Here is a 20,452-nt window from a genome sequence, read left to right as displayed (position 1 = left end):
TCCAGTGCTGCTTCTCTGTAGCCCAGGTCTGGGGAATGCGGCACCTGTAGCCCATTTCCTGCACACGCCTGTGCACGGTGGCTCTGGATGTTTCTACTCCAGACTCAGTCCACTGCTTCCGCAGGTCCCCCAAGGTCTGGAATTGGCCCTTCGCCACAATCTTCCTCAGGGTCCGGTTACCTCTTCTCGTTGTGCAGCGTTTTCTGCCACACGTTTTCCTTCCCACAGACTTCCCACTGAGGTGCCTTGATACAGCACTCTGGGAACAGCCTATTCGTTCAGAAATTTCTTTCTGTGTCTTACCCTCTTGCTTGAGGGTGTCAATAGTGGCCTTCTGGACAGCAGTCAGGTCGGCAGTCTTACCCATGATTGGGGTTTTGAGTGATGAACCAGGCTGGGAGTTTTAAAGGCCTCAGGAATCTTTTGCAGGTGTTTAGAGTTAACTCGTTGATTCAGATGATTAGGTTCATAGCTCGTTTAGAGACCCTTTTAATGATATGCTAATTTTGTGAGATAGGAATTTTGGGTTTTCATGAGCTGTATGCCAAAATCATCCATATTAAGACAATAAAAGACCTGAAATATTTCAGTTAGTGTGCAATGAATCTAAAATATATGAATGTTAAATTTTCATCATGACATTATGGAAAATAATTAACTATCACAATATGCTAATATTTTGAGAAGGACCTGTATGTATGTATGTATATATATGTATATATATATATATATATATATATATATGTATGTATGTATGTATATATGTATGTATGTATGTGTTTATATATTTATATGTATATATATATATGTGTATATGTATGTTTGTATGTATGTAAGTATATGTGTATGTATATATATATGTATGTATGTATGTATGTATATATGTGTATGTGTATGTATATATATATATATATATACATATATATGCATGTATGTATGTATGTATGTATGTATGTATGTATGTATATATATGTGTATATGTGTATGTATATATGTATATATATATATGTGTATATGTATGTTTGTATGTATGTAAGTATATATATATGTGTATGTGTATGTATATATATATGTATGTATGTATGTATGTATGTATGCATGTATGTATGTATGTATATATGTATGTATGTATGTATGTATGTATATATGTGTATGTGTATATATATATATATATATACACATACACATATATATATACTTACATACATACAAACATACATATACACATATATATATATACATATATATACATACACATATACACATATATATACATACAATACATACTTACATACATGCATATATATATACATATATATGCATGTACGTAAGTATGTATGTATGTATATATATGTGTATATGTATGTATGTATATTTATGTATATATATATATACATGTATATGTATGTATGTATATATGTGTATGTGTATATACAGGTCCTTCTCAAAATATTAGCATATTGTGATAAAGTTCATTATTTTCCATAATGTCATGGTGAAAATTTAACATTCCTATATTTTAGATTCATTGCACACTAACTGAAATATTTCAGGTCTTTTATTGTCTTAATACGGATGATTTTGGCATACACCTCATGAAAACCCAACATTCCTATCTCACAAAATTAGCATATTTCATCCGACCAATAAAAGAAAAGTGTTTTTAATACAAAAACGTCAACCTTCAAATAATCATGTACAGTTATGCACTCAATACTTGGTCGGGAATCCTTTGGCAGAAATGACTGCTTCAATGCGGCGTGGCATGGAGGCAATCAGCCTGTGGCACTGCTGAGGTCTTATGGAGGCCCAGGATGCTTCAATAGCGGCCTTTAGCTCATCCAGAGTGTTGGGTCTTGAGTCTCTCAACGTTCTCTTCACAATATCCCACAGATTCTCTATGGGGTTCAGGTCAGGAGAGTTGGCAGGCCAATTGAGCACAGTGATACCATGGTCAGTAAACCATTTACCAGTGGTTTTGGCACTGTGAGCAGGTGCCAGGTCGTGCTGAAAAATGAAATCTTCATCTCCATAAAGCTTTTCAGCAGATGGAAGCATGAAGTGCTCCAAAATCTCCTGATAGCTAGCTGCATTGACCCTGCCCTTGATAAAACACAGTGGACCAACACCAGCAGCTGACACGGCACCCCGGACCATCACTGACTGTGGGTACTTGACACTGGACTTCTGGCATTTTGGCATTTCCTTCTCCCCAGTCTTCCTCCAGACTCTGGCACCTTGATTTCCGAATGACATGCAGAATTTGCTTTCATCCGAAAAAGGTACTTTGGACCACTGAGCAACAGTCCAGTGCTGCTTCTCTGTAGCCCAGGTCTGGGGAATGCGGCACCTGTAGCCCATTTCCTGCACACGCCTGTGCACGGTGGCTCTGGATGTTTCTACTCCAGACTCAGTCCACTGCTTCCGCAGGTCCCCCAAGGTCTGGAATCGGCCCTTCTCCACAATCTTCCTCAGGGTCCGGTCACCTCTTCTCGTTGTGCAGCGTTTTCTGCCACACTTTTTCCTTCCTACAGACTTCCCACTGAGGTGCCTTGATACAGCACTCTGGGAACAGCCTATTCGTACAGAAATTTCTTTCTGTGTCTTACCCTCTTGCTTGAGGGTGTCAATAGTGGCCTTCTGGACAGCAGTCAGGTCGGCAGTCTTACCCATGATTGGGGTTTTGAGTGATGAACCAGGCTGGGAGTTTTAAAGGCCTCAGGAATCTTTTGCAGGTGTTTAGAGTTAACTCGTTGATTCAGATGATTAGGTTCATAGCTCGTTTAGAGACCCTTTTAATGATATGCTAATTTTGTGAAATAGGAATTTTGGGTTTTCATGAGCTGTATGCCCAAATCATCCGTATTAAGACAATAAAAGACCTGAAATATTTCAGTTAGTGTGCAATGAATCTAAAATATATGAATGTTAAATTTTCATCATGACATTATGGAAAATAATGAACTTTATCACAATATGCTAATCTTTTGAGAAGGACCAGTATATATATATATATATATATATATACACATATATATGCATGTATGTATGTAAGTACGTATGTATGTATATATATGTATATATATGTGTATATGTATGTATGTATGTATATATATCAGAAGGAACACTTCCTTAAATAATTTGGTTGGGATTGGGTCTAACATACAGGTTGAAGGGTTAGATGAAGCTAATATTTCTGATAACTCAGGAAGCTCCACAGGATCAAAACAGTCCAAACACAAATCAGTTATTTCCAATGTTGTCTCACTTGCTGAAGATGAAGTAATCATCTTCAGGAGTATGTCAATGATTTTCTTTTTAATAGAATCAATTTTATTTAAGAAGAATCCCATAAAGTCATAAGACTGCTGAGAGCTAAGGGAATGGATGGCTCAACAGAGCTCTGACTCTGTGTAAGTTTAGCAACTGTACTAAAGAGAAACGTAGGATTATTCTTGTTCTCTTCTATTAATGATGAGAAATAAGCTGTTCTAGCTTGGCGAAGTGTCTTTTTATACAACAGTAGGCTAATATTCCAGATTAAGTAGGAATCCTCTAGGTGTGTAGAGCGCCATTTTCTCTCCAATTTTCTAACATTGTGCTTTAAAGTACGCAGCTCTGAATTAAACCAAGGAGCTAGCCTCCTATTAATGATTAACTTCTTTTTCAAGGGGGCTGCATTGTCTAATGCATCACGCAATGATGAAGAAACACTATGAACAAAATAATCAATTTGTGAAGGGGAAGAAACTAAATTATTGCCCTCCACTGTGCTTTTCAGTGATAATGAGGAAATCAAAAGTGGAACAGATTTTTTAAAGGTTGTTACAGCATTGTCTGATAATGATCTACTATAATTACATTTTCTTTCAGGTGTGGAGTACTCGGTTAAATTAAACTCAAAGGTTATTAAGAAATGGTCAGACAGGACAGGATTATGAGAAAATATTGTTATGTTTTTACACTCAATGCCATATGTCAGCACAAGGTCCAGAGAATGAAGACAAAGGTGGGTAGGTTTGTTAATGTTTTGAGCAAAGCCAATTGAGTCTAAGATAGCATTAAAGGCTATATTTAGGCTATCACTTTCAGCGTCTACATGAATGTTAAAATCCCCCACTATAATAACTTTATCTGTATTTAACACTAAATCAGATAAAAGGTCTGAAAACTGATCTAAAAATTGAGAGTAAGGGCCTGGTGGACGGTACAAAACAACAAACAGAAGAGGTTTTAGTGCTTTGCAATTTGGATGAGGAAAACTAAGGATTAAATATTCAAAAGAGTTGTAGCTATTGATTGGTCTGGGACTAATCAATAAATCCGACTGAAAGATGGTTGCTACTCCTCCTCCTCGCCCAGTATTTCGAGGAATGTGAAAATTTAAATGATTAGTAGGAGTTGACTCATTTATAGTAACATAATCCTCTTGCTGCAGCCAGGTTTCTGTGAGGCAAAATAAATTAATCTGATTGTCACAAATCAGGTCACTAACTAGCAAAGTCTTTGAAGAGAGAGATCTTATGTTCAGTAAGCCACATTTAATTGTTTTATTTTTCTTTTCGGTCTGAGTTGTTTATTTTATGAGATTTTCATGATTTCCTCCATTTAGATTATTTGTTTATCCAATTAATTTTGGCCGTGGTCGAGACACTGTCTCAACCGGGTAAAGGGTGGGTAGCAGTAGTTTAACAGTGCTAAACTACGACCCTGGTTCCTGGTCTGAACCCTGGCTTATCAGAGCAGAAAGCAGGGTCATATTGATCTGTCATAAAATATACCAAAGTTTGTGACTGGGGTGTGAATACTTTTAAAAGGCAGTAGATTGTGTTTTCTTTGGGACTTCAGCTCCACTGTTCAGTTTGACTGCAAGAATCTGTGGAAAATAACCTACATAAAGTAGCATTTATTCGTTTTCAATCAGGGTTCCCACACATTCCTTTAAAATCTCAGTTTTCCAGATTTGTTTTCCCAAAATCTGGAAAGCATAAATAGAAAACTTCCCAGTGAATTCATAGCAGATCTGCAGGAGTCAAACTTTAACATGGAAGCTGGAAAGAAGAGGATGGATCTTACCTACAGACCATGGGACTATTTTTCATACTTTTCCAAATTTAGGAAGTTCTTATAACACATTATGTACTTTTCTACACCATGTAGGAACCCTTAAGTTTCTCCATTTGGATCAGAACCAGAACTGTTTCTGTCCTGACAGCATCCAGTTGAACAGTGTGTGTTTTCAGCAGCAGCAGACAGAGGCAGGAGGTTTAGGATGGTTTATTCTGCTTGTTGGGCTGTAACAACTGTTTCCATCAGCAGCACAACAACATGATGATCAGAACATGAACAGATCAGAACCAGCACAAACACAAACTGAAGTCCTGAACACAAAGTGCTGCAGTCAGACGACCAATCAGATCAATATAGCGTGCTTCCAGAACTGATGAGGTATTTAGCTGCTTCACACCCAAAGGGTCTGATCTGCTCCTCTATCGTCGTTTTATAAAAACACTATAAATTCAAACTTCTGATTGGCTTCTAATACAGGAAACAACACTGACCCCGCCAGAATAAAATAACAGATTAAATGATCCAGCTAAAAATATAAATAAAGTCGGACACTAAGAATGGAAGGAAAGTCGGATAAAAACAGGATTTTTCGCGGTCGAGCCCTTGGCCGTTTGAAATGATTGGGATTCTTCATCGTAGACGCTAAAGTTTGTTCAAGTGTTTCAGTCCAAGCTGCTCGCCGCTTCCACAGGAAATCATTTGCATTAACTGGCAGCAGGAAGCTCCACCTACCACCATATTAAATCAGTGCAAAATCACAGCAGGTGAGGAGAGCGCGTGTCCCCTCTGCTGCAGGACAAGTCTAGGCTGAAGCCCAGGCTCCTAACGTCACATATGATCAAATGACGCTCTCTTCCTCAGCGGCACTGCAGGTGGAGCTCAGCGCTGGAACATCAATGATGACGTCTTTCCGCCTCACTGACGCGTCTTTGGACAGGTAGTCATCACTCTGATCCTTCGCAAAGTTCACGAACACCTGAAACCACAAACAGCATGAGAAGGAACATGACTTTCTTCTCCAGGTGTGCTGGTAATCCGCCCACCTGTCCGGGTGTGTGTTTTGGACAGTGTACCTGATCTAAAGTGGTCTGCGTGACCGAATAGTCCTCGATCTTTAGCGTATCCTTGTTCTTGGCGAAGATGGAGAAGATGTGAGCGAGCGATGAAAGTGATGATGGCAGCTGGTACTGCAGCATGTTGCGGTGTTTCTCCTTCAGTGTGCTGCCACTCAGCTCGCTCTCAATGAACTTCATGACAGGCACCAGGTCTGGGTTGGGCCCTGCCACCCGCAGGATGATGGTGTACCCGTCACCAAACCTGAGGCACACAAACTGCTGTCACTCTCTCAGAGTTTAGAATCTACAGGTACGATGCTGCAATCACTGACAGACTGATGCCCTCTAGTGATAAGTGACAAAGTTCATGATGTCATTACAAACCTTTAAAGACATCCGTTAAAAGTGTCTGTCTTTAAGAAGAAACAGAACAAAAATCTTTTATTTTGACATCCTGGGTACATTACCTGTTCTTCAGGTGTTGGACACTGCCAAGACATCTGAACCTGCCGTTTACCATAATGGCCATCCTGGTGCACAAGGCCTCACACTCCTCCATACTGCAACACACACACACACTGTTGGCACACTGCAGGAACCTTAGTGAGAACACTAGGTGAAGGTCTGACAGACAGAGTCCACATGACCTCAACCATAGGGTCTCTAATGGGACAGACTGAGGACATGCTAAAATGCAGTGAGGACATGAGCGCTGCAGAGAGAGAAGACATCAGAGCTTCTCACCTGTGCGAGGTGAGGACGACGGAGCGTCCCTCCTTGATGACGCTGTGGATGCAGTTCCAAAGGGCCCTGCGGGCCTTGGGGTCCATGCCAGTGGTGGGCTCGTCCTGTAACAAGGAGCACAGCCAGGTTCAGGTTGGCCCACAGGTGGAGCAGGAAGCAGATGGTGAAGGTGAGGAGGAGTGGTAGGAGGGGCATCCTGCTCACACCGGACCAACCTGCAGCTCTTCTTCTTCTGTGCTCGATAAACAATGGCAGTTGCCCTAAATCCTCCTGTTACACAACTCCACCGCCCCAAATCCTGTTCAGCTGCTCTCTGATGTAACCAACCGCTGCTCTGAGTCCAACTTACCGTAAACATACTGTTTACTGTGCAAAGGTTCAGCATGTGTGGTGAACCAAAACCACCATGTAAAAGCCAGTTCTGGTGTGTTCAACCCATCCAGGTAGAAGGACCAGAAGCTGATGTTTCTGGTAGTGTTTCTGCATCTCACTCAGTCTGAATGATGTGTGACACAATATCCAGAACACCATCAGAAGGTCATTCACACTTGATTATGGTTCAGTTCTGAGAGGACCTCAAACCTTCCTAATGAAGAACTGATGTCCTCTAGTGGTCAGTAACGTACTTATGTCCTTTCAAACCTTATTGATGTCACATGAAAGGTTCTGTCCCAAAGAACATCTCTAGAACAGCATATTTCCCATCAATGATAGAGGAGAACCAGAATAATCCTAGGGTTCTGTTTAGTCCTGTTGCTCTGTTGAGCCATCCATTCCCCCAGCTCCCCACAGTCATGACTTTATGGGATTCTTCTTAAATAAAATTGATTCTATTAAAAAGAACATCTTTGACATACTCCTGAAGATGATTACTTCATCCTCAGCAAGTGAGACAACATTGGAAATAACTGCAGAACCTGATCTGTGTTTGGACTGTTTTGATCCTGTGGAGCTTCCTGAGTTATCAGAAATATTAGCTTCATCTAAACCTTCAACTTGTATGTTAGACCCAATCCCAATTAATCCAAAAGTCATTTTATTGGACTGTGGGAGGAACCCAGAGTACCGGGAGAGAACCCATGCATGCATGGGGAGAACATGCAAACTCCAAGCAGAAAGACCCCCGGCCGGGAGTTGAACCCAGGACCTTCTTGCTGCAAGGCAGCTATAAGTTTAGGCTGCTGGAGGACATAAAGGCCACTTTCCCTTATTCTGCTACTTTCTTCTACTACTATGTTCTCTGTTTGTTCGTCGGGTCAATAGCATCATGTTCTCCTTCTATAGAAGATCTACACTCACCGGCCACTTTATTAGGTCCACCTGTCCAACTGCTCGTTAATTTCTAATCAGCCAATCACATGGCAGCAACTCAATGCATTTAGGCATGTAGACATGGTCAAGACGATCTGCTGCAGTTCAAACCGAGCATCAGAATGGAGAAGAAAGGTGATTTAAGTGACTTTGAACGTAGCATGGTTGTTGGTGCCAGATGGGCTGGTCTGAGTATTTCAGAAACCTCTGATCTACTGGGATTTTCATGCACTACCATCTCTAGGGTTTACAGAGAATGGTCCAAAAAAGAGAAAATATCCAGTGAGCTGCAGTTCTGTGGGCATAAATGCCTTGTTGATGTCAGAGGTCAGAGGAGAATGGCCAGACTGGTTTGAGCTGATAGAAAGGCAACAGTAACTCGAATAACCACTCGTTACAACGAAGGCAGACAGAAGATCATCTCTGAAAACACAACACGTTGAAACCTTGAGGTGGATGGGCTACAGCAGCAGAAGACCACACCAGGTGCCACTCCTGTCACTTAAGAAGAGGAAACTGAGGCTACAATTCGCACAGACTCACCAAAATTGGACAATAGAAGATTGGAAAAACGTTGCCTGGTCTGATGAGTCTTGATTTCTGCTGCAACATTCAGATGGTCGGGTCAGAATTTGGTGTCAACATCATGAAATCATGGATCCATCCTGCCTTGTATCAATGGTTCAAGCTGGTGGTGGTGGTGTAATGGTGTGGGGGATATTTTCTTGGCACACTTTGGGCCCCTTGGTACCAACTGAGCATCGTGTCAACGCCACAGCCTACCTGAGTGTTGTTGCTGACCATGTCCATCCCTTTATGACCACAGTGGACCCATCTTCTGATGGTTACTTCCAGCAGGATAACCCACCATGTCATAAAGCACGAATCATCTCAGACTGGTTTCTTGAACATGTCAATGAGTTCACTGGACTCAAATGGCCTCCAGTCACCAGATCTCAATCCAATAGAGCACCTTTAGGATGTGGTGGAACAGGAGATTCACATCATGGATGCAGCTGACAAATCTGCAGCATCTGTGTGATGCTATCATGTCAATATGGACCAAACTCTCTGAGGAATGTTTCCAGTACCTTGTTGAATCTATGCCACCAAGGATTAAGGAAGTTCTGAAGGCAAAATGGGGTCCAACCCGGTACTAGCAAGGTGTACCTAATAAAGTGGCCAGTGAGTGGATATATTCTCATTTTTCATACCATTGATGTTTCTCCTGGTTCAGAGTTCATCTGCTTAGCTGTCTTTCTCTCATAGATGAAGTCTCTAAAGGAGCTACATCCATTAACATTTACTTTTCCTTCCCATAGAAAGTACTCCTGGATCAGTGCTTCTTTGTTCTCTTTGTGTCTCTGATCTGTTCTCTCAAACCTCCAGTCGGTCGTGGCAGATGGCCGCTCACACTGAGCCTGGTTCTGGTTCTGCTGGAGGTTTCTTCCAGTTAAAAGGGAGTTTTTCCTCTCCACTGTCGCTACATGCATGCTCAGTATGAGGGATTGCTGCAACGACTTGATGCATTCTGCTGGGTTTCTTTAGATAGACCCATTAGAATAAAACTGAACTTCACTGAATGGTTTAATAACTGTAATATATGGGGTTGACTTTAAGTCAGAACAAATTATGTATCTCAGTATAAAACTTGATTCCATTTGTTTTTTAAAGTGCCTTGAGATGATATTTAATTGGGAATCGGTTCTATATACTTGTAAATAAACTGAATTCAATAAAAAAAAAATGCTGCTGATGAATGTGTGTGTGTGTTTTACCAGGAAGACAACAGGGGGCGCTCCAATCAGAGAGATGGCGGTGGATAGCTTCCTCAGGTTCCCTCCACTGTAACTTCCAGCTCTTTTATCTGCGTACTTCAGGAGACTAAGCTTCCTAATTCCCCACTCTGCCACCTATCAATGAAACAACAACCAATCAGAGCCTAGCATCATGACCCCGCCCAGCAGCTGTGTCATCATGTGTGATCCAGACTCACGTCGCACACTTCTCTTTCAGGGACGCCTCTGAGGATGGCATACAGCTCCAGGTGTTCTCTACCTGTCAGCAGCTCATTGATGGCATCAAACTGAGGACAATAGCCCATGTTCTGATGGACCTCGTCGATCTCCCTCAGGATGCTGCAGAGACACAGACACATGAGAAGACCACGACAGGAATTGCTGAGGAAATTAGATCTTCATGTCCTACAGCTGGATAAACTGGGCCATAAGCAGGAACAGAAAGTACATTCCAAGTGTAACAAATAACAAGGTTCTGGAACAGAACACTTCTGGACCTTAGTGTGCTCCTAGATCCCTGTGAACTCACCTGTGGGTGGTGGTCAGGATAAGGCCTCTAACCAGGGTGATGAGCTCTAACTGCTGCAGAACACCTAACGCTGTGAGTGTGCATGTGTGGGTCTAGATGTGTGCACGTGAGAGACAATGTGTCTGAAAGTGCACATGAATCATTTGTCCGATTCTGGTTCTGATCAGGAGCAGGGATTATTGGTCTACAGAAACAGATCTGTTTACCAGGCTAAACTGTTCTTCCTGCAGTCCCTCAGGGCTAAGGGACCTGGGTCGGGCTGAATCCAGAAGAACAGAACCAGCAGCAGGTGAGAAATTCTGTTCAAATTCTGATCCCTCACCTCTTCCCAGCCAGGAAGGCCTCTCCGCTTGTCACCCTGGTGTCTCCCGTCAGCATCTTGAAGGTGGTGGTTTTTCCGGCTCCGTTTACACCAAGCAGACCGAAACACTGACCCAGAACCAACACAGACAGAATGTTAGCGGCAGCTTCTCCTTCTTCACAGAGAGGGAGTTCATCTGCACAGGTGTCCCAGCAGCAGGGAGTCAGTCTCACCTCTCCAGGAGGAATCCCGACACACAGTCGATCCACAGCCGGCTTCTGCTTCCTCTTAAACACCTGAAGGACACAAACCAGTTCAGGTGTTTAAACCAGTTCAGGGGTTTCAACTCTGTCCAGATGTAAAACCTTTTCCCACCTTGGTGAGCTGCCGAAGCTCCAGGATGTCTCCCTGTCCAAGGCCCTGTACGACCCGGTGTCTCTCCCGGGCCACGTCCTCGTCTTCTTCTCCCGGTGGTCCCACTTTGGTGAGTTTACTGACGGCTCTTCACACAGACATGCAGATTCTGAGCTGGGGTTGGTTCTACATGTGAAGAATGAGAACCAGAACTTACCTTGGCTTGATGCAGAACCTGTACTGGATGAGGATGGTGATGATGAAGAAGACCACGCCCTCCACAGCCATGGCGAACAGGTTCTTTCCTACCATGTCCCACTCGAGCGGAGATCGGAATCTGCTCTCACCTGGAACACAACAGCAGTGATCTATCTGCGCTCAGGTGACTCACACCTGTTTCCTGCTTAACGGAGAACACCTGGTGTGACTAACTCGCATACTGGAATGCTGCTTCTTTTACCAAATCTCTCTAGGGCGTCGGCCATCGCCTGGTTCTTCACCATATCGATGAGTCCTCGCCCGAGACAGAAGTGAGGGAAGATGAGGAGGATGTTCTTCAGGATGTCGTTGATGCCTCCAATCTCCTGAAAAGAACAGGAAGTTAAAGCTCCGCCCACAGCTGGGTTATCCTGTGCATCAGTTGAGAGGCCCCACACGTTCAAAGTGGACTCACGTGGTCACCAAACAGTTCCATGACGAAGGTAGAGATGCTGCCGTTGATGCCAATGAGGATGTTGACGCTGGTGAGGACCACGTACGCTGTGCTGGGGATCTTGAAGAAGAAGGAGGCCGGGTACATGAGTGGAGTGATGGACCAGCTGGAGACGAGACGGAGACACAACCAGCTGCTGTCAGAACATGATCGCTGATTCTATCCTATGACCTAAAACTGGAGATTTGTCTTAGGAGAGAACTCAGACCGGGACCAGCAGTAAGTCTTTAACCTTATGCTGGCCTTCAAGCTCTTTATGTTCCCATCATTTTACTACAACCCTGTCCATTATTTCAATTTTCTACTACAACTGTGATCTAATTGATTCAAAGTGCGGGAAAACCATTGGGCTGTGTAGTTCTGTGGTTCTGACCCATAAAGCAGCAGCAGCAGGGCAAGAACTGGTAGGTTGCTGGATGAAACGTAGGCTTTTTGTTGGAAGCAGACGAAGATGAGGATGACAAGCGTTGCTGGGACAAAGTAGTTGCACTGCAGAGATACACAAACATCAGCAAGGACACACACTCAGTGATGCGCAGTGAGGGGGCGGGGCTTAGCAGTGGCTCACCATATCCCACATGAAGTTGGCCACCCAGTAGAGCAGCGGGTGCACGCCGCTGATGAACTGCATGTGTTTGGCTTTACTGACGCGCTCCTGGATGAGGAAGACCACGAAGCTGGCTGGGACGAAGGACATGGCGAAGATCACGCAGATGGACACCAGGACGTCCACGGAGGTCGTTACCCTGGAGACGAGGAAGAGGATAGAGATGAAAATCAACAGTTACAGCTCTCTTTCAGTGACTCGACCGGGTGTTTTTTATTCAGTAGAATATTCCAGCTGTGTGTGTGTGTGTGTGTGTTCCAGGTGTGCACTCACAGGGCCACCTGGGACAGCTGCTCCTTAGTCAGGTTCAATGGATGGTTAAAGGAACTGATGCCATAGCTGCCAGGCTCTGCACCTGGCGGCAGGTTTGCTCTCAGTATGCCGTTGCTCATCACGTTGATGAACGCTGCTGCGCTGTGCCAGCCTTTGTTGTTGAACCAGATCTGAGGAGAGAACAGAATCAGAAACAAGACCCGAAAATCACCTGATGTTCTACCTGCTCTGACCTGTTCAGCTCATCTCCATAAAACAAAACCCACGTACCATTCTGTCAGGCGGTTTCTGTTATCCTATAGCTTCCCATCAGTGTTGATAAAAGACAGAACTTACTGGATTTTAACCATCATATGTTCAGACATTCTTGGTGTGTAGCTGAAACTAGCAGGAAACCATTGAACTTCAGGTAGCTCAGTTTCACCTTAAAAACACGTTGACCAAAGTTCTTTCCAAATTACATTTGGTTCATTAGAAATCGCTAAGAAATAATAAGACATCCAGAACAAGAACCTCTGAACCAAAACCAAAAACTGAACAGATAACCTGAAGGGTCAAAAGGAGAAGCATGTTTGACTTTAAAAATTCCTAAACATGGAAGACGTCATGATGTCTGTGAAAGTTGGAGTTTAAGAATTAGAAATGACATGCGGAGGTACTGAGACTAAAAACTGGTCCAATGATGTCTTCAAGCACACGTACAGAACTGGGTGTTCTGATCACCCTTTACCTCATCTGTGTGGATGTTCTCAGGACAGACTGAAGACAGTTTCCCTCAGACTACCTTCAGAGGTGGCTTTGGACGCCTGAACCACACTGAAGGCCCCTCATACTGGAGTTGGGGCCATCGTCCACTTTGTCAAGTAATTGAACTGTTACTACACCTCCCAGGATTCACTGCAGCTCTGACGTCACCGGCAGAGGTAATAAATAGTTAGCCCAAACTAATGCTAGTTGCTATTCCAATGTGGACCACCACCAGTCATCTCACAAATGAAGCAGAAGCTCCCAGGCGGGTTTATTTCCCTTCTCTACACTGGTCAACTATGAGGAAAGCTCACCAAAACTTAGGATCTCGCTGATATAAGATCAGAAGATTTAACAATCGAAGACCTGATGGTGGCTCCGCTAACCAGGTGAAGTTAAAAACCCTACAGAGGTTTTATAATCATTCATTTATTTCTTTTTAGCATAGTGCATGCTTAATTAGCTGAGCTGTTGGACCCGAATAGTCGATTCTAAGAAAGAACTTGGTTTAATAACTGTTCACACAGATAAAGAGACAGCGCTTGTGTTTATTTTGTGTAAGACTGATTTTCTGTCAACTAAGGTTAGTGCTTGATTCACCCTTTTGGATAAAGTGGTTGACATTTAGCCTGTTTTTGGTTAGTAATTTTCAATTATTAATTGTCATTAATAAGTGCTGTGAACCCAATAATCACAATGCCAGAGTGTATCTCTGATATCTGTTCGTAAGAAATGATTTTTGGTTAGAACGTCTGAATTATGTTTTTAAATTATAAATTTGATAAATATTTATAATCAATTACTATAAATCGAAAGTTACGTATGTAACTACGGTTCTATGAATCTTAGATGACCGCCAGAGGGCGGTGCTGAAAGCACTGAATGTTCCCTTTGCACATGCGCAGTTCGAGTAATTATACCAACAGAGTCACACCTGTGACACACCGGATGACCACAGAGGCTATATACATAGGTTGGACAATGAAAGTGAAACACCTGTCATTTTAGTGTGGGAGGTTTTATGGTTAAATTGGACCAGCCTGGTAGCCAGTCTTCATTGATTGCACATTGCACCAGTAAGAGCAGAGTGTGAAGGTTCAATTACCAGGGTAAGAGCACAGTTTTGCTCAAAATATTGAAATGCACACAACATTATGGGTGACATACCAGAGTTCAAAAGAGAACAAATTGTTGGTGCACGTCTTGCTGGCGCATCTGTGACCAAGACAGCAAGTCTTTGTGATGTATCAAGAGCCACGGTATCCATGGTAATGTCAGCATACCACCAAGAAGGACGAACCAAATCCAACAGGATTAACTGTGGACGCAAGAGGAAGCTGTCTTAAAGGGATGTTCGGGTGCTAACCCGGATTGTATCTAAAAAACATAAAACCACGGCTGCCCAAATCATGGCAGAATTAAATGTGCACCTCAACTCTCCTGTTTCCACCAGAACTGTCCGTCAGGAGCTCCACAGGGTCAATATACACGGCCGGACTGCTATAGCCAAACCTTTGGTCACTCATGCCAATGCCAAACGTCGGTTTCAATGGTGCAAGGAGCGCAAATCTTGGGCTGTGGACAATGTGAAACATGTATTGTTCTCTGATGAGTCCACCTTTACTGTTTTCCCCACATCCGGGAGAGTTACGGTGTGGAGAAGCCCCAAAGAATCGTACCACCCAGACTGTTGCATGCCCAGAGTGAAGCATGGGGGTGGATCAGTGATGGTTTGGGCTGCCATATCATGGCATTCCCTTGGCCCAATACTTGTGCTAGATGGACGCGTCACTGCCAAGGACTACCGAACCATTCTTGAGGACCATGTGCATCCAATGGTTCAAACATTGTATCCTGAAGGTGGTGCCGTTTTTCAGGATGACAATGCACCAATACACACAGCAAGACTGGTGAAAGATTGGTTTGATGAACATGAAAGTGAAGTTGAACATCTCCCATGGCCTGCACAGTCACCAGATCTAAATATTATTGAGCCACTTTGGGGTGTTTTGGAGGAGCGAGTCAGGAAACGTTTTCCTCCACCAGTATCACGTAGTGACCTGGCCACTATCCTGCAAGAAAAATGGCTTAAAATCCCTCTGACCACTGTGCAGGACTTGTATATGTCATTCCCAAGATGAATTGATGCTGTATTGGCCGCAAAAGGAGGCCCTACACCATACTAATAAATTATTGTGGTCTAAAACCAGATGTTTCAGTTTCATTGTCCAACCCCTGTATGTCTATGCCATCCAAGGCTTTGTTCCTAAAGAATCTTCTCGCAGAAGCAAGGATTCGGAGTGACAGAGAACCTCTGGTGGTCATCCGGGATTTATAGAATAGATCACGAGGAATCCTCAGCACATTCCTCACTGAGAGGGCCCAGCAGAGCCTCGCAAAAGAACCTGGCGCAGGGGATGAGTGGCGGCCACATTAACATTTTAGAACCTGGCAAATGTGCTTGGGGAGGCCTATGATGCAGCAGCACATATGGCCTCCAGCGGAACCCCCCCTCATAGCAGCCCAGGAAGCAAAAACGCTCCTGGTCGAGTGGGCCTTCACACGGACCGGCAGCGGATGGCGTCCTGCACTGTAGGCATGGCAGATGACATTCAGAATCCGGTGGGAGAGACGTTGTCTAGAAAGAGGACAACCCAGCCTCGGACCGCCATAGCACAGGACAAGCTGGTCTGAGGGTCTAACAGCTTCAGTGGCTCCAATGTATGCCTCCAGTGCCCGTACTGGGCACAATAACTCAGACACATCTGCCGTTGCACCTGACTGAGGCCGAAACCGAGCCAACCTCAATGGCTGGTTACAGAGCGAACTAGACAACACCTTAGGCACAAACGCAGTGTTGGGCCACAAGACACTAGAGTCCTCCAGACCCCAACGGAGAATTGAGGGACTGACAGAGCATGCAGCTCACCAACCCTCTTAGCTGAAACAATGGCCAACAAAAAGGCAGTCGTATAAGAGAGCCTCTTGAAATCTGCTTGCACCAAAGGCTCGAAAGGGGAACAACACAAAGTTTCGAGAACCGAGGGCAGATCCCAATCTGGCACCTACGCACACCGAAAAAGAAAGACCATATCATGGCTCCCCACCGTTAGGTCGTCAACAGATGCATGATGACATGAAATTGATGCGACATATACCTTAAGGGTCAAAGGAGAGCGGCCCTTATCAAGCAGAGACTGGAGAAACTCCAGAATAGTGGGTACTGGACAAGAAATCAGATTTTCATTGCGGGCAGAACACTACCGAGAAAAAGGACGCCATCTGTTGTCATACTGCTGACGAGTGGAGAGTGCCCTAGCACTCAATATGGTGCGCTTGACAGGGTCCGAACACCCAGTCAGCCTCCCAGTGGCCATGCCCACAGCTGGAGACATTGAGGGTCGGGGTGCCATATCCGTCCCCCCGAACTGAGACAATAGATCCCTCCTGGTTGGAAGACACCAAGGCGTGCCGTGACACAGACGCCAAAGCAGCGGGAACCACGGCCACTCTGGCCATAATGGAGTCACCGGCAACAACCTGTGAGCTAGCACGTCCTGGCCCAGTGCACCTGACGCCCCTATTAGGGAATACCACAGGGAGGCAATGAGTTGACTCCCCCGTGGCGAACAGATCCACCTTCATCTGACCAAAGCGGACCCAGATCATGCGCATTACATCGCAGTGAAAGGACCACTCTCCCGGAGCAGGGGCCTGGCGAGAGAGAGAGTCTGCAACCTGATTGCGGTCCCCGTTAAATACATCGCCCATAGGGTGGACAGATGAGGAGAGGCCCACTCCAGAAGATTCCTGGACACCTTTAGGCGCCAATCTGGTGCCTCCCTGATGGTTGATGTGGTGAACAACAGAGGTGCTGTCTGTTTGAACTAGCATGTGCTGTCCCTCTAGGTGGGGCAGAAAGCGCCTGAGGGCCATGAGTACAGCATTTAGCTCCAGCACATTTAATGTGTTTGGAGCGCTCCCGCTGACGCCAGAGATCGGGTCTGTCTAATTGGGCTGGCTAACGAAAGTCCCTGCCGGGTCTCTGCTGCACCTCTCGGGGATAGAAACTCACAGATCTATCACCATGCCAAGGTGGTGGCTGAGCACTGGGAAGGAGGGGGCATACTCCTGCGGAGGCCAGAAAGCTGCTGGCTAGTCTGGCGCACCTGAACAGTTCGCTCCAGCGCCTCCACGGCTGCTGTACCCCGTAACATCTGGGACATCCCTGAGTGTCCGATGGCATGCTTCGGTCAGAGGAGACTGCTTCAGCCAGACCTGTCAATGAGCTTGGACGAGAAAAAACATGACACAGCCGAGCTCTTTGGTCATCAGCGCAAAGGCCTGCAATGTTGCGTTGCTAAACCCAACTGCCGCAGTTGCACCACCAGCATCCTGAAGGGATGTAGAGAGGGTAAACATGAAATGTGCCATGGAATTGCGAGGTGGCCAGCACGCGCTCCTGCATTGTATGCTTTACCCAGGAGGTCATCCGTAATCCGACATGAAGTACGTGGGCTTTGGACATCAGGACGCAGGGTGACATAATGAGTGAAGCAACAGCGGGGTCTACCGCTGCCATACTGTCCAGGCCTGCCTTAACTGACTCGTGCATGGCAGCCAACACTCGGCCGTCTGTGGACAGACGTGACAATGCCCTTGGGTCCTGCCAACAGGCGTGCAACACCCTCAAGTACTCCTCTGACGGTGGGACAGAAAAGGTAGCAGGAGCCCATCCGTGCCTGAGAAAGGCACTTCCGGAGGCAGACTCCTCTCCTAGCAGGAGTTCCAGCTCCAGCTGCCTCAAGGCCATACACATGACCTCCCGCATAGAGCCATCAATGGGCTCACCAACTGCACTCTGCGAAGAAAATAAGCCAGTCTCAGAAGCTATGGAGCCAGAGACAAAACATCCTCTTCCACAGACAAATCAGGCATGTGTGGGGAAAAGCGCCCAGCAATTATAAGTAAGGCATCAGAATGATGCGCCTGGAACAAGGATTTCATCTCTGCTAAGTCCGTTGATAACTGCTCAACCCTTGTGGCCAGGCCCTGGTCAGACTTGCCCCGCTTCCTCCTAGAAGGGGACACAGAGACTGAGGGGGGCCACCTGCCCATAGGGCGGGAGATCAGCATCATCCTGAAGGCAGAACTGGGGCAACCGAGCCACCCTCAACGCATGGGGCATGAAACTACAGTTCATGCAGGGATTCTCAGACAGCGCCTCCACCAGGTGATCATGCCCAAGGCAGGTATGGAACATGTCATGGCCTTCGTCTGCCTGAAGCGCATCCCCAAAATCCATGAAGCAGTGGGAGCCATCAATGTCCAAGATTGAAAACAAGGCTCACCCCAATTCAGATGGGGAAACACATAAGCTAAAACCGGGAGAGGGGGCGCTAACGCTGCCGTCATCACTATAGCAGAGCAGGCAAACGAAAAGAGGCCCAGCACAACAAAAAAAAGCCGACACCGCATGTCGGTTACATTGGGAGAGGGGGGCGAACACTGCTGCCATCACCAGGTATAGAGCCAAATTAACAGCAGCCAAGCTGCAATAACACCACAGACACAGTAACAAGAAGCTGTGAGCTGAGAGAGGGGGCGCAAACTCTACAGTCACCAACAAACAGCAAACTTACCTGCAGAGATCAACCCATTGCAGCCCTAGGAGGGCGAAAATACTTCCACTCCAGCCAGCAAGTGACAGGGTGTCCTGGCAACGAGGAAGCAAAGCTCAAGCGAACAGCAAATAAAGAACAGAGCCTCGGAAGAGGTAGACATATATAACCTCTGTGGTCATCCGGTGTGTCACAGGTGTGACTGTTGGTATAATTACTCGAACTGCACATGCGCGAAGGGAACTTTCAGTGCTTTCAGCACTGCCCTCTGGCGGTCAGTAGGGGTGAAATATAACCTTACACTGGCCTGATGGGGGTCTCTCAGCAGTAAAGTTTTTATTTGGACATCTCTGATTTTAAATGCACTGTCTGTAGATTGTGCATTTTAATAAGGAGTGTGCTGCTGGGTAATTAAAGGTCACCAACCAGCTAAAGACATGATTTTAAACAGCTTTACCAGGATGTTTGTACCTTCACAGAAATCTGACTCCGGTGAATCTCGGCTGTGTTTAATTTCTGAATAATACTACAGCCCAGCTGAGTTTGTGCATCTGGATTGTTACAGAAACATCAGATGACCCGTAGATGGTGTAGACAACCCTTCCGAGTGCTGTGACTACGTGCTGAAGTGGTGACTGAGCAGAGATGTTTTTAAAAACCGGGTGTGAACTGTCAGGGTTAAAGCTTATATCTTAATCAGCCAGGACCTATAGCAAAACTGTCTCTAACATGAAAGAAAAACACTCTTGTACCTCAGACACAAACATGACTCCAACTCTACCTTTGAACATGATCCAGTTTGTTCTCTGGGCTGTTTTGAAGCTCTTATGTTGCCACTCTGCACCCACTTCAAATCCTTTGTGTATTTCTGACATTAAGCAGCCTTATATCCTGATGGCATAATTCATTAATATTGTCTTTTCTTCTTACCTGGGAATCTGTTTGCTGAACGCACCAAAATCTAGTTGGGGTTTGTCTCTGCCAGCTTTGAACATCTACAAACTGAAAGCTCTTCCCATTCTTAGTGAAGGAATCTTATGTAATCGTAGTACTGTGGTTCAGAACAAAAGAAGGACAATCTGACAGGAAAGGGAAAATGCCGGACCACTCATGGAAGGAGTGTGGTGAGGTTTTTCCTGCTTAATGTTTGTTTCCAGGGTAACATGAGAGACTGTTCACATCAGCAGATATGCTCACAGCATGCTTTTCTGATTAACATTGAGTTGTGGAGCATCTCTGAGCTCAAACTGGACTCGATGCTGAAAGAAGGTTGCAGCATAAGAAGAGGTGACAGATGCTGACTGGCTCCTGTAGATTCACAATATTCTT

The 20,452-nt window shown here is 45.1% G+C and overlaps 1 protein-coding gene across 1 annotated transcript in view; it reads right to left on the bottom strand.

The window, feature by feature from the left end:
* Positions 1-5,261: 5,261 nt before the first annotated feature.
* Positions 5,262-20,452, bottom strand: part of abca1b (ATP-binding cassette, sub-family A (ABC1), member 1B) — a 45,885-nt gene continuing 30,694 nt past the window's right edge. Inside the window, exons 35-49 of the mRNA XM_047353671.1 lie at positions 12,756-12,925; positions 12,444-12,621; positions 12,249-12,364; positions 11,837-11,981; positions 11,624-11,747; positions 11,381-11,510; positions 11,185-11,311; positions 11,043-11,105; positions 10,831-10,937; positions 10,177-10,318; positions 9,959-10,093; positions 6,870-6,973; positions 6,593-6,685; positions 6,144-6,387; positions 5,262-6,046 (exon numbers count right to left, since the gene is read on the bottom strand). Of these exons, the coding sequence (XP_047209627.1) occupies positions 5,909-6,046; positions 6,144-6,387; positions 6,593-6,685; positions 6,870-6,973; positions 9,959-10,093; positions 10,177-10,318; positions 10,831-10,937; positions 11,043-11,105; positions 11,185-11,311; positions 11,381-11,510; positions 11,624-11,747; positions 11,837-11,981; positions 12,249-12,364; positions 12,444-12,621; positions 12,756-12,925 (2,016 nt within the window). The 3' untranslated portion in view covers positions 5,262-5,908. The remainder of the gene's footprint in view (positions 6,047-6,143; positions 6,388-6,592; positions 6,686-6,869; positions 6,974-9,958; positions 10,094-10,176; positions 10,319-10,830; positions 10,938-11,042; positions 11,106-11,184; positions 11,312-11,380; positions 11,511-11,623; positions 11,748-11,836; positions 11,982-12,248; positions 12,365-12,443; positions 12,622-12,755; positions 12,926-20,452) is intronic.

Source organism: Girardinichthys multiradiatus, chromosome 23, assembly GCF_021462225.1.
Source record: "Girardinichthys multiradiatus isolate DD_20200921_A chromosome 23, DD_fGirMul_XY1, whole genome shotgun sequence".
Classification (NCBI taxonomy): domain Eukaryota; kingdom Metazoa; phylum Chordata; class Actinopteri; order Cyprinodontiformes; family Goodeidae; genus Girardinichthys; species Girardinichthys multiradiatus.
The sequence above is the reverse complement of the archived record's forward strand: the minus strand, read 5'-3'. Positions and strand labels throughout refer to the sequence as shown.